The sequence below is a fragment of the Haliotis cracherodii genome, unplaced genomic scaffold (genome assembly GCF_022045235.1).
Source record: "Haliotis cracherodii isolate W230 unplaced genomic scaffold, xgHalCrac1.p SCAF_6, whole genome shotgun sequence".
Taxonomy (NCBI): domain Eukaryota; kingdom Metazoa; phylum Mollusca; class Gastropoda; order Lepetellida; family Haliotidae; genus Haliotis; species Haliotis cracherodii.
The window spans coordinates 65,592,964-65,606,348 of NW_027266319.1; the positions used below are offsets into that span (position 1 = coordinate 65,592,964).

General features: G+C 42.5%; 2 protein-coding genes across 2 annotated transcripts; both read right to left on the reverse strand.

Annotated features, from left to right (window-relative positions):
- Positions 1 to 512: 512 nt before the first annotated feature.
- On the reverse strand, positions 513 to 3,908 carry LOC139446602 (BTB/POZ domain-containing protein 6-like). Its single transcript, XM_071227889.1, has 4 exons — positions 3,880 to 3,908; positions 2,916 to 3,188; positions 1,367 to 2,034; positions 513 to 637 (listed from the first exon to the last, which is right to left on the reverse strand). Exons 2-4 carry the CDS (start codon positions 3,173 to 3,175, stop codon positions 513 to 515), a joined length of 1,053 nt encoding a protein of 350 aa, XP_071083990.1. The 5' UTR covers positions 3,176 to 3,188; positions 3,880 to 3,908.
- A 6,243-nt stretch (positions 3,909 to 10,151) lies between these two features.
- On the reverse strand, positions 10,152 to 12,732 carry LOC139446603 (BTB/POZ domain-containing protein 6-A-like). Its single transcript, XM_071227890.1, has 3 exons — positions 12,704 to 12,732; positions 11,242 to 11,355; positions 10,152 to 10,788 (listed from the first exon to the last, which is right to left on the reverse strand). The coding sequence occupies exons 1-3, from the start codon at positions 12,730 to 12,732 to the stop codon at positions 10,152 to 10,154; spliced, it is 780 nt and encodes a 259-aa protein (XP_071083991.1).
- Positions 12,733 to 13,385: the final 653 nt, after the last annotated feature.

Below are 13,385 nucleotides of genomic sequence, written 5' to 3' on the forward strand. Positions count from 1 at the left end.
GATACGAAAGCATGCAAAGAGGATATTTGTCTTGTCTTTTCTTGTCGAATATCTTGGTTTTCTCACGTGGTTTCTTGACAAAGTTGATATTTACGCGAGTGGTTGACATTTTCACATAATCAGTATTTTCTGGCCTTACTTTGCCATCCTATGTCGTTGAGGCGGACAAAGCAGTTCTGGCGTGAAGTGTTATGAATTTCACACGAGTCAAATGTCGCATCCACTGTTTCTTGAATATACGAATGCATGCACGCATGCAAGTACGCACGCACACAAGCAATTCTTCTCTGAACGATTCAATAACAGCTCATTAAAAAAGTCTCGTTCAGGTTGAGTTATGTGATAATGCTTCGAGAGTTGAAAAAGTGAATCTTAGAACTGTATGAAAACTAAGTTTGTGCCCAGGTCTTGTCGAATAGAAACCGTCTTTCCTTAAGTTTGGGGAAGGGGGGACTTGTGTGTATGTTAGATGGGAGGGGTTAACTAGTGTGTTAGGTTAGGGAAGGGGGTAACTAGTCTGTACGTTTTCGGGACGGGGGTAACCAGTCTGTAAGTTTGAGGGATGGGGGTAACCAGTCTGTAAGTTTGGGGGAAGGGGGTAACCAGTCTGTAAGTTTGGGGGAAGGGAGGAACCAGTCTGTAAGTTTGGGGGAAGGGGGCAACTAGACTGTAAGTTTGGGGGAAGGGGGGTAACCAGTCTGTACGTTTGGGGGATGGGGGTAACTAGTCTGTAAGTTTGGGGGAAGGGGGTTACCAGTCTGTACGTTTGGGGGAAGGGGGTAACTAGTCTGTAAGTTTGGTGGAAGGGGGTAACCAGTTTGTTAGTTTTCGGTAAGGGGGTAACTAGTCTGTAAGTTTGAGGGATGGGGGTAACTAGTCTGTACGTTTGGGGGAAGGGGGTAACCAGTCTGTAAGTTTGGGGGAAGGGAGTAACCAGTCTGTTAGTTTTCGGGAAGGGGGTAACTAGTCTGTACATTTTTGAGAAGGGGGTCACCAGTCTGCATGTTTGGGGGAAGGGGGTAACTAGTCTGTAAGTTTGGGGGAATGGGGTAACTGGTCTGAAAGTTTGGGGGAAGGGGTGAGTGTGTGAATGTGCATGGTTTTTAGCAATATTCCAATAAATCACGGGGGGGACACCAAAAATGGGCTTCACAAATTGTACCCATTTCGAGAATCGAACCCGGGACTTCGGCGTGACGAACGAACGCTTTAACCACTAGGCTACACGACCGCCCTTTGGGGAAGGGGGTTACTAGTCTGTTAGTTTAAGGGAACGGGGTAACTATTCTGTAAGTTTAAGGGAAGGGGGTAACTAGTCTGTTGGTTTATCTCTTGGGGGGGGGGGGGGGGGGGGGGGATTGTGTACAGGTAATGGGGTGGGGGTTGTGAGCGGGGTCGGGGGGTAAGGTGGAGATGTCCAGTGAGTATATTTCGGCGAAGGGGGTAACTGGTCTGTATGGGAGGTTGGGTATTTTTCTTCCAAAAAAAGGAGACGGGTCCTTTTCAGGACACAGTAAACATGACATAATTTTCACGTTTTCCTCATCTGTCAAAATCCCGCTCGGCACAACGTTGTCAACGTAATAGTCCTTCTCCATACTGATGAAGGGAATCCCGTAGACTCTTTCACCCAAGATCGATCTGAGATTCTTGGGTGTGATCTCCCTTCCTTTGCAGCCACATTCGGCCTCTGCCCATGCTGTGGCGGCTTTGAACGCGTTTTGAGGCTGGACTGTGAGATCACCTGATTTCAGTACGTTATCAAAGCAATCATGACATAGATTTTTGAAACTTTCAGTTGCAAAACAAATATCTCCATGTTGAAGAACAACTTTACATGCCTTGTCGTAGAGATCCTTTTCATCAAACCTGTGCGCTTGCTCGAGGATGAGACAGGCATTTTCAGGTGACAGACAGTTCTCTTGGTGGGTGAGGCACAGAGTCTCTAGACCCCCAATGGCGTACTTCTTGGCCAGGTACAGCAACCCAGTCACGTTCCCAGGGGTGACAGTCGCGTCATCTGTGTACAAGTACCTGTGGGAAGCAAACTACACGTGTAGGTTATTCTTTTGACTTTGATAGGACAGATGATGGAATGGCCAGAACATATTGTTTGGAAAACATGTTACGTTTATTCTAAATATAATATAATATACCATGGCTAAGGTGTTGCCAATATAATACACATTTGAGCAATTGCAGCCATCTAAATACTTTCCTAAACTTACATATGTTTTTGACGGCTGTCGCAAATCGTTTGACTTTCGATTTAACTGGCAAATCCCATTAAAATTAGATGTAAATGTCCGCTATCTCTACACATATATCTGAGGACGTCCCATTACTGGTGACGTCAGAGCGATCTTTTATCCGACCAATCTAATTGTCTATTGCGAAATCACAAAAGTGAAAAGATGTAAAAGTGTATCTTCAAAATTTGCAGCCTCGAAAGATAAACACTTTGCTTTCTGACAGGCTGTACGACAGTTTTCAAAGTTTGTCAACATAGAATCCTAAACGAAGTCTGGAATGATAGTCGCCATTTTAAAACTTGTGCCGTAAGGCTAGAGAAAGCTACTTTCTGATTGGGTAACGCTAGCGTGACATCACTCACAGACAAGTATCCTGCCACGTGACCGCAATTTGTCACAATAAACGTCCTCGGTATCGACTGGTATCATTAACTTTATAATAATAAGAATTTATAAATTAAACTTTGAGAAATTTACCCCCAACATTTAAAAACAAATATTTAAAATTATTCATGCAGCAGAAATAATCGCTACAAGAATCTATTTGAAACATTTATCTCAAAACGCCAATCGACAATTTCCGGTTCTGGTGTACGTGTCAAGTAGCGGTAGTACCATGGATACTTAATACGATATATTTAGGGTCCATATGGTAGTACTCACACCAACATATCCGAGAATATGTCTGCCTCGACGTCAGACATCTTGATGTCATCTTTCTCCGCCAGGGGGCCACACAGCATTGCATCAAAGACACAGCTTCGGCTGATGAGCACATAGCGATGTGCCCGGATGGGTTTTTCACCTTTGCCAACCAGGAAGGTGACGTCAGAGTTGTGTTCCGAGGTCAGCATGTGGCGGTTACACTCAACCACGGAGCTTCTGCTCTGCCAGTTCTTCACGAATCCAGATCCTGCTGCCATGTCTGTATGTCAGCTAATATGAGAATAAAAGCCAATTTTAAGGAATTCTGCCTTCAAAAGTAAAGACACCACTGTTGATGTGAGTTTAGTCCTCTACAGTTCTCTGCATAAAAACATCGACATATCTTTTTCAATGGCTTACTGCAGCCTGGCCTTTTTTAAAAATACCTGGGATCACCTCAGCTAAACTGATAGGGTTACTTATAATTTTTTTAATTATTTCATAAATAATGTAATAATTTATTATTATAATATAGTATTACTAAATTCTGTCTATGTTCTACGGAACACGCAAACACCTACTTCATTACTACCAAGTCTCGAACTTGAAAAACCGCCTTGACAGTTTAAGAAACGCTAAACTATCTAAGAGTTGCTTCCCCTTAATATATATATTTCAATTATTGCACCTTTCTTTTCAAACTGAAACTATCGTCCATAGAACGAACGAATTAATGAATGTACATGAACACCCTTAATGCTATATACATAGTTACTCATTATGGACACCACACAACATTGATTTAGACTGAAATGTTGCTTATATAGTTCACTAAATCGAAAGAGGAAGTTGATGGAAACATAACATAAACATTTAACGTCTTGTCATTGTCTGGTTAATATGGTATAGGATTATCACATGTACAATATCCACAAATATATCTCAATTCCGTTATTTTCTGATAAAAACAGTTCTGACTCACATGACAACGTAATCCACCGCCTGACAGTACGTGTGATATCCTCACTTGTGAACGCGCTCAATAAATCAGTCACGTGATTATCTCGACCGTACATTGAATGGTACACTGCCAATTGTTAATTTTGGCTTAGCTATATAATAACTCATGAATATACTTTATTCACAAACAGTATATTACATTGTGGCTAAGGAGAATTGCAGTCGCCAACACATATCTCCAAACATATATCTAGCATGGCTATATAAATAAGAACGTGTCGGTGGTATGTATTCAATAAAGATATACAACATATTTATTTCAAAGGAGTGAGTAACCTATGCGTAGAGCCGAAGTAAACAATATTGCAACTCTATCGCGACTACCTGTTAAATTGTATAATCGAGTATTGGACAGAGAAACCATTTACAGAATGCATGAAGAACGACCCACACCGTCGGGGCACGATGACACGTCACGCCCCAAAGCCTCCAATGCCCTAAAGTCGGCGATAACGACAGGCTGGGAGGTATTCTTCCTGCAGGGTAGTTACTGAAAATGAAGTCTAGCGTTGGACTGAAGCCGTGAACAATTAGATTTATACAGTAGAATCTCGTTAATTCGAACTCCATTATCTCGACACATTCTTGAGACGATATCATTATATTAATCCTTGCAGAAATGAGGTATAACCAGACACTTCGCTTCACTCGAAGGGCGGTATATGTGACACATATACCGCCCTTCGAGTGAAGCGAAGTGTCACTGTTCTAACTATTTCACGTTGACGATATGTTACTGTAATTATGTTTTAAATGATGCAGATTTCATGCATGTTGTTTTCATCTGTTACATTGTAACATTTTGATATTATCTCTGTCTTTGTCTTGCATCGCCGAAATACATGAAACCCATTTATCTTGTTAAATTGCAGAATCAGTTATACTGAGAAATTAGTGAACATCCATATGTTATATGTTAGTTTGGTGTAAATTGGTGAAAAACTTATTGTTTGAAATCGTATAATGCCGGAAAATGATGTTACTGAATTCAAAGTGGAGCGACAATATATTATCATTTACTTAATACACCGGTGAATAAATGGTTTTATTATGATTGATTAAAATTAATGTTCATTTTAATATGTTTTTGAAAATGTACATTAATACATTACACATGATGGTTAAAAAACAATTAATTATATTCAAGACTAATCTGAAATTAACGTTAACAGAGAAAATGATATCAGATTATATAACCGATTTACAGAAGACATTCTAAATTGTATCATTATATTATACCAATTTTGAGAACTGTGCATACTTACTTCTTAAAAGGGCCAATCTCAATGGGATGACTGCTACAATGGCAGTTTTGGTAGGGGATGGGATCAAGGATGTGATAAAGACATCCATTGTTACCTTCGCTGTAACCCAGGCTAGTGCATCGATGACACACCTGACACACAGCCACACCTGCAGTTATAACTGTTTGGTAAGAATATATCATGACAGACAGTGTACTCACGGGTTCAAAGCAGGGCATTATGGCAACAGTTATAAGGTGGAGGACGTCAAGGATGTCAGGGTGGTTGTGTGGAGGACGTTATGGTAGTCAGGGTGGTAGTGTGGGGGGCGTAAAGGTAGTCAGGGTGGTTGTGTGGGGGCGTAAAGGTAGTCAGGGTGGTAGTGTGGGGCACGTAAAGGTAGTCAGGGTGGTAGTGTGGGGCACGTAATGGTAGTCAGGGTTGTAGTGTGGGGGACGTAAAGGTCGTTAGTGTTATTGTTGAGGACGTAAAGGTACTCAGGGTGGTAGTGTGGGGCACGTAAAGGTTGTCAGGGTGGTAGTGTCGGGGACGTAAAGGTTGTCAGGGTGGTTGTGTGGGGGACGTAAAGGTTGTCAGGGTGGTTGTGTGGGGGACGTAAATGTTGTCACGGTGGTTGTCTGGGGGACGTAAAGGTTGTCAGGGTGGTGGTTTGGAGGACGTCATTATTGCCAGGGTGGTAGTGTGGAGGACGTAAATTTAGTCATGGGTGGTGATGTTGATTACGTCAGGGTATTCAGTGAGGTGGAGTGGAGGACGTATAAATTAAACTGTCGGTGTGGTGAACATTTGGTGAAGATATTAAACTGACAATTACTCAGGTGTTGATAAATCCCTAATCACTAAATCATATAATTCTATATTGCAAGTTAGGGGTAGTATCACCATGATCGAACGCAACTATTAATGAAAAATGTTGAGTTGCGAGATCTAAATGCCTATTTCCCACAAAGGGTCCTATGTGGATCGATTCATCTTGGCAATCGACACATACAATCGTCACTCCCTGCTACACTTGTTTTTGTTTCTTGCTGTTACCAATACAAATCTTCATGTCTGATGAAATTAACCATGTTTTATCAAATCTGTATCTATGTAATTGGAACTATGTATATATGTACATGTATATGTATAGTTCTAGTCTGGTTACTCCATCACATAGACTCTGTCCTTCGTGGAGCTGACAGTATGCAGTCATTCCTTGTGCAAGCTCTGCTGATCGCGCTCTGCGTTATACACGCTGGTGAGTATTTACTATTTCAGAATCTATATTTCTGCAAACCATTGGCTCTAGGGCTTGTTTATTGTCACCTTGTGGATTGAGGGAACACTACATGCAATAAGACCGCCTCCGTGGTCTTGTGGTAGAGCGTCCGCCCGGAGAGCGGAAGGTCCAGGGTTCGATCCCGGGCCGCGTCATACAAAAAGACGTTAAAAGATTGTACTTGTTGTTACCCTGTCTGGCGCTCGGCATTAAGGGGCTAAAACAAGGACTGGTCGGCTCGGAGTCAGTATACTGTGTCTGAGTGGGGTATTCATGTTAAACTGCGGCATGGTATCTCAGTGAGCTAGCACTATAAATCGGCATCAGTCCGGACTAGTACAAGCAGCCACACACACACATACACGCGCATGCACGTCGCTATATAAGTGCAATAATCTTGGACGCGACGTTAAACCCAATTTCACCTCACCTCACATGCAATAATATTGTACAATACATATATGAAGTTATATATGTTGGTGTATAATGGAATTGAACCGTGTGTGCAATTGGTACATACAATCATATCTAAAATATGGTTCATATGTTTGAAGAAATGAAACTGTGCTTCAAAGCTTATCAATTACTAGGTTTATTGAGTGAACAATATGTGAAATTCTTGACTTCCTCAAAGATAACTTCAGTGTGAACTTTGAGGATAATTCATGTGTCAGGTATATAAATGACCTGACATTTCATAATGGTCAGGACCGCCTCCGTGGTCTAGTGGTAGAGCGTCCGCTCAGTGCGGAAGATTCGAGGTTCGATCCCCGGCCGCGTCATACCAAAAGACGTTAAAAGATGGTATTTGTTGTTACCCTGTCTGGCGCTCGGCATTAAGGGGCTGAAACAAGGACTGGTCGGCTCGGAGTCAGTATACTGTGTCTGAGTGGGGTATTTATGTTAAACTGCGGCATGGTATTTCAGTGGACTAGCACTATAAATCGGCATCAGTCCGGACTAGTACAAGCAGCCACAAACACAAACATGCACGTCGCTATATAAGTGCAATAATCTTTGACGTGACGTTAAGCCCCATTTCACCTCACCTCACCTCATAATGGCCAGAGGGGCAGGGGTGGCCCAGTCGTCTAAGGCGCCGCGATTCGCTGTGCAGAGTTGCGTCCCCTGGACGGGCCAAAAACCTATGATTGTGGGTTCGAATCCCGGTTCGCCCCGATTATGTTTCTAGGTTTGTCAGCACCATACCCGTGCTCGTGGGTTTCACCGAAGTGGTAAACGTCCGAGACCTGCATCACTTCGGGCTTTCCTCCCACATTAAGCTGACACGCCGCGATATAACTGGAATATTGTTAAAAAGCGGTGTTAAACCCAACTCACTCACTCACTCATAATGGTCAGTAGCTAATTCCCTTCCACTGATTTACCCACAAAGTAGACCAGTGTCTCATTTTTAGAACTATGCTTACAGATTCCGAGGGACAAAGAGCTCTTCACAAGACGTCTTTAGAGGGATGACTTCAACGTCACCAAAGAAAGATTTTCCGCTGTGGAACTCTCATCCAGCAGCTTCAGATCTGTCTTTATTTGAACAGGGTTAAAACAGGCCTCAGGAAAGCTTTCGAAATCTTTTATGGTAAATATGTACAGGGCATTTCCAATTTTGCGCATCAGTGGCCAAAAGTACCTATTTTGACTTGTACCACGTGTTCCCGTTTTTTTTACAATTGACTTGCCTTTGCATGTGCTTGTGATGGGAACCACCGGTGAGGCAGGATATGCTCATCTTTTCGCGAACACTTGGTATCATTACTATTCAATAGTGTGAAACACTTTCTCATTAAAGTACAGATTCTCGTACTGTTTAAGGTTGAGTCCCCTCCCGGATTCGAACCCACACTGCCAGAGTGAGGCACCTAATAGACAGCACACAAAGTCAGCGATCTGACCAACTCAGCCACTGAGGCTTCCACAAAAATGAAAGTCCGACAACTGGTAGTCAAGATCACATACCTTGAGTGTCCCGGAAGGGACTCAACCCCCCAAAAGGATGCAAATCTGTACTTTACTAAGAAAGTGTTATCCCAAATATAACATCTGTTACATTTGACCACTTTCTAAATGGCATTGTGTATTCATAGCTCATGCCGTGCCATTTTACACTCAAAGTACGTGATCTAGACTTCTACTTTTTATGAAAGCCTCGATGGCCTTTTAGACTTGACTTTGTGTTGACCGATTTTCTCCGAATATCAACAAAACTATATCAATTTAATTACATATTCCGTTATTGGATAACACATCAAATCACGTGAGCCTTCGTTCCAGAGTGTGGAGGAATTAGGACGCCATGCGACTTTAGTTCGCGATCATCCAGCCTGTCTACAGAAGCAGGTTTGTCTGCTAATGAACAAATGAGGATGGATGAAGGATGAGGATGAAATACTTCAACTGTTATAATATCAAAAATGTGTAGTCTTACCAGGACCTTCCCGTTCAATGTGTAATGATAATTACAGTGTTTATATGTGTTGATAAATGATGAAATGCCGCATCAAATAAATACGTTTAACTCAGGAGAGCGACGTGCGACTCAAGCGACACCTATCGGACAGCTGATGGCACGTGACATAACGTGGACAATTCGGAATGGGGAGCTGCTGGTACTCAACTCACCAGGTGGCTGGAACCTGTCTATGCCGATGGTTTGTTTATTTTTCCATATTTCTGTAAATAATATCTGAGGAGTGAGTGAGTGAGTATGGTTTTACGCCGCTTTTAGCAATATTCCAGCAATATCACGGCGGGGGACACCAGAAATGGGCTTCACACATTGTGCCCATGTCGGGAATCGAACCCGGGTCTTCGGCGTGACGAGCGAACGCTTTAACCACTAGGCTACCCGACCGCCCCTAATATCTGAGGAACGATAATAACTGCTTAAAAGGAATTAAACGTCACAACAATATCTACGTAGCTAATGAAAACCGTTTTTCATTCAAAATAAAAATAATAAAAATATCGCTTGGTGAGAGGGTGAGTATAGTGTTACGACACATGACCAAGCATTAACTTCTTTGAGAGGCATTTAGAAGATGGAATACTAAGTAAGGATACACATTTATGGATGACTAACTTCTTTATTACAATTAGGAGCGACGTTTCGGTGTAGGTTCTAACACCGTTATCAAGCAAGTCATTTACAGAGTGTGGCTGGCAAGTATATATACAAGTAGGAGGCAATGTAGGAGGCAATTTTTATACGGTAGAGTAGATTTTGTTATACTGGAGTAGAGAAGCCTGTTATGTACACACAAGGGTAGTGATGACAATCATCGGTGAAGTCATTGACATAAACAAAGGATGAAGCCAGTAATTTAAACAACGGGATTATCGCTGATACGGTACATAACAATGCTAAATATACGAAGTGTACACTCCCCAGCTTTTACACTCTCCCTCCAACCCTCTCCATCATACACGGGGGAACCGTTTTCTAAATTTACATAAATGCAATACCTCGTATTTCCTTTAATAGCCACTGGAGTATCCAGGCGATATATTTGGTATGAAAATCGTCCAGCATCTTTTCTCAACGTGATAAAGTATATTCATCGCGTGACGTGTGGCCCTCTCCAATAATGCTTGTGTTCCTTTCCACCTCCATACAGACAGATGCTGTGCAGTGTCATATCGTGGGAACAAGAAAAGCAGATACTTTCATATATTGCGTTTTTTGTTCTGACATCAGCGAAGAGTTTGTGTCCATCGTAGAGCCTTGAACATCGTAACACCTTGAAATGATTTTGGAAAAAAATGGGATGGTTCATTAGAACTCCGGGAGAATGGAGACGGGTCTTTCTCAGGACACAGGAAACATGACATAATTTTGACGTTTTCCGCATCTGTCAAAATCCCTCTCGGCACAACGTTGTCAATGTAATAGTCCTTCTCCATACTGATGAAGGGAATCCCGTAGACTGTTTCGCCCAAGATCGATCTGAGGTTCTTGGGACTGTTCTCCCTTCCTTTTCGCCCACTTTCGGACTCTGCCCAAGCTGTGGCTGCTTTGAATGCGTTTTCAGGCTGGATAATGAGATCACCTGACTTCATTACGTTATCAAAGCAATCATGTCTGAAACTGTCAGTCGCAAAACAAATATCTCCATGTTGAAGAACGATGTTGTAAGCTTTGTCACAGAGATCCTTTTCATCAAACCTGTGCGCATGCTCGAGGATGAGACAGGCATTTTCAGGTGACAGGCAATCCTCCGGGTAGGTGAGACACAGAGTCTCTAGACCCCCAATGGCGTACTTCTTGGCCAGGTACAGCAACCCAGTCACGTTCCCAGGTGTGACAGTCGCGTCATCTGTGTACAAGTACCTGTAGGAAACAAACTACATGTGTAGGCTACACTTATTTGTTAGATTTTAGTATAAACAGTGACATAAACATGTAAGTATTATGCTGTCACAATGCATTTCTTATGAATTTAAAAGTAACCTTGTTTTTCAATAAGAACCAACAATTCTCAATCATACTGCCATGTGATGATTGTGACCGACACAACATCCCATTTACGCTGTTCTGTAGTTTTGTAGACGGGCTCTGTGGCCGTGCGCATTATCATCCTGGAAAGTGTAATTTTCCCCGGGAAATGTGAGAATCGAAAAACATCATTATATGTTTGAACAAATGTTGTTTCGATCATCTACAGTCAATACAACAAGAACTGGTCGGCTCGGAGTCAGAGTGTCTGAGTGGGGTATCCCTGTTAAACTGTGGTATGGTATCTAAGTGGGCTACCACTATACAACTGGTATAAATCACGCACACGCATGTTGCATGTAGTACTCAAAGTTGTGTTCCGAGGTCAGCATGTGGCGGTTACACTCAACCACGGACCTCCGCTCTGCCAGTTCTTCACGGATCCAGATTCTGCTGCCACGTCTGTCGGCGAAAATGAGAATTTAACCCAAGAGCAAGGAATGTGTCACAATGGTGATGTTTAAAGTCAATGGCATAACAAAGCCATATATTGTTAACGTAATATTAGTTCTCCACACCGTTCTCTGTAAATTAAAAATGGACTTTTATTCTCTTTGTTTGTTGTTCACTCAGCAATATCACAGCTGTGTGACGGTTGTGCCATCTTATATATCTCCAGGCAGATCTCGAGAACCACAGCAATGGATCCAGGGGTTAGAGTACAGTAGGTTTACCAAAATGCCAGCCCTGGAGATAGTTGATGCAGCTGTTTATAACAAAAATAATCTGGACAAGTCAACCAAGTGATTGACATCATGAGCATCGATCTACGCACTGGGGGAACGATAACATGCCTCAACCAAATAAGCGAGACTGACCACCCGATTCTGGTAGTTGCCACTTACAACTGGCATGTGTTGCTGAGTGAGTGAGTGAGTGAGCTGGGTTTAACGCCACTTTTAACAGTATTCCAGTTATATCACAGCGTATCAGCTAAATGTGTGAGGAAAGCCCGAAGTGATGCAGGTCTCAGACGTTTACCACTTCGGTGAAACCCACGAGCACCGATATGGTCCTGACAAACCTAGAAACATAATCGGGGCGAACCGGGATTCGAGCCCACAATCATAGGTTTTTGGCGCGCCAACATGAGTTGCTGAAGACCAATTCTCTTCTGGCTTGCGGCCAGTTACAGCCTCCACTTCGTTATACCGCCCTTGATCGTGATTCATTTTACTTTTGCTCGTTTTCAGCTGGAATGGATTTCTATTTTTTCTGAATTTAAAGATAGAAAATTGTCTAAATATAAAAGAATTGAAAATACACCAGATAAGATTATCATGATCAATTGAATATTTTAATTTGATGACAGAGAGAATAGAAATCATTTGTGAACCCAAGAAATGAGTGTGATTAAACGAGAGTGAAACAGTGAGTGAGTGAGTTGTGTTTAACGCTGCTTTTAACAGTATACCAATTATATCGCAGCGTGTCAACTTAATGTGTGAGGAAAGCCCGAAGTGATGCAGGTCTCAGACGTTTACCACTTCGGTGAAACCCACGAGCATGGGCATGGTGCTGACAAACCTAGAAACATAATTCGGGCGACCGGGATTCGAGCCCATGATCATAGGTTTCTGGCGAATCGCGGCGCCTTAGACGACTGGGCCACCCGGGCCCCGTAAACGAAGGTGATAACTGCTATCATTGCACACTGCCGATGGTATGCCGACAGCCAAGGATGTCAACAGTGGGTATCACGGCGAGGCGGTCTGTCAAACTATTGAAAGTGTGCGCTAACCACACATACTCAGATGGCTGTGTGGTAACTTCAGTCATGGCGAGTTCGGCGACCCAAATGACTGAAATAAGAGCATTTGCTCATAGTTTCTAAAAAATCCAAACTAATAGTACAGTAAACTTTCATTTCTGAATATTACGGAAAGTGGGAACATACCTATAATGGTGATAGTTGCTGGAAGTATATAAGTATGGATTAATTATATTAAAGACAGTATTATGCACGTGCGTGTATCAAACTTATTTTACGAAAAGATATTTTGAGCTGGACTATACTGCACGGGGGTGATCGAACGAACGAACGCACTAACACATGCAGACATAAATTGGTAGAGCTGATTATTAATTTCAAGTTTTGAGTTAAATCCTGTAATAGCGTGTTATAATAAATATGTTCAGCACATTTCTGACTCTCGTTCGTTCGTGAGTGAGTGAGTCAGTGAGTCAGGGAGGGAGGGAGGGAGGGGGGAGGGAGGATGAAGGCTTGGGACATATGGACAACTCTGTGAGAGCAAGGAATAAAACCAGACATCCCCTCTGTGTGTACAAGGATCTTGGCTTGGGACATATGGACAACTCTGTGAGACAGTTTTTTGTGGTAGATATCAGTAAGCAGTAAATATCTAAGATTTGCATGAAGCTGCCAAAGTCAGAAACGGATGGGGACAGCACCATATCCTAACCCAACACCT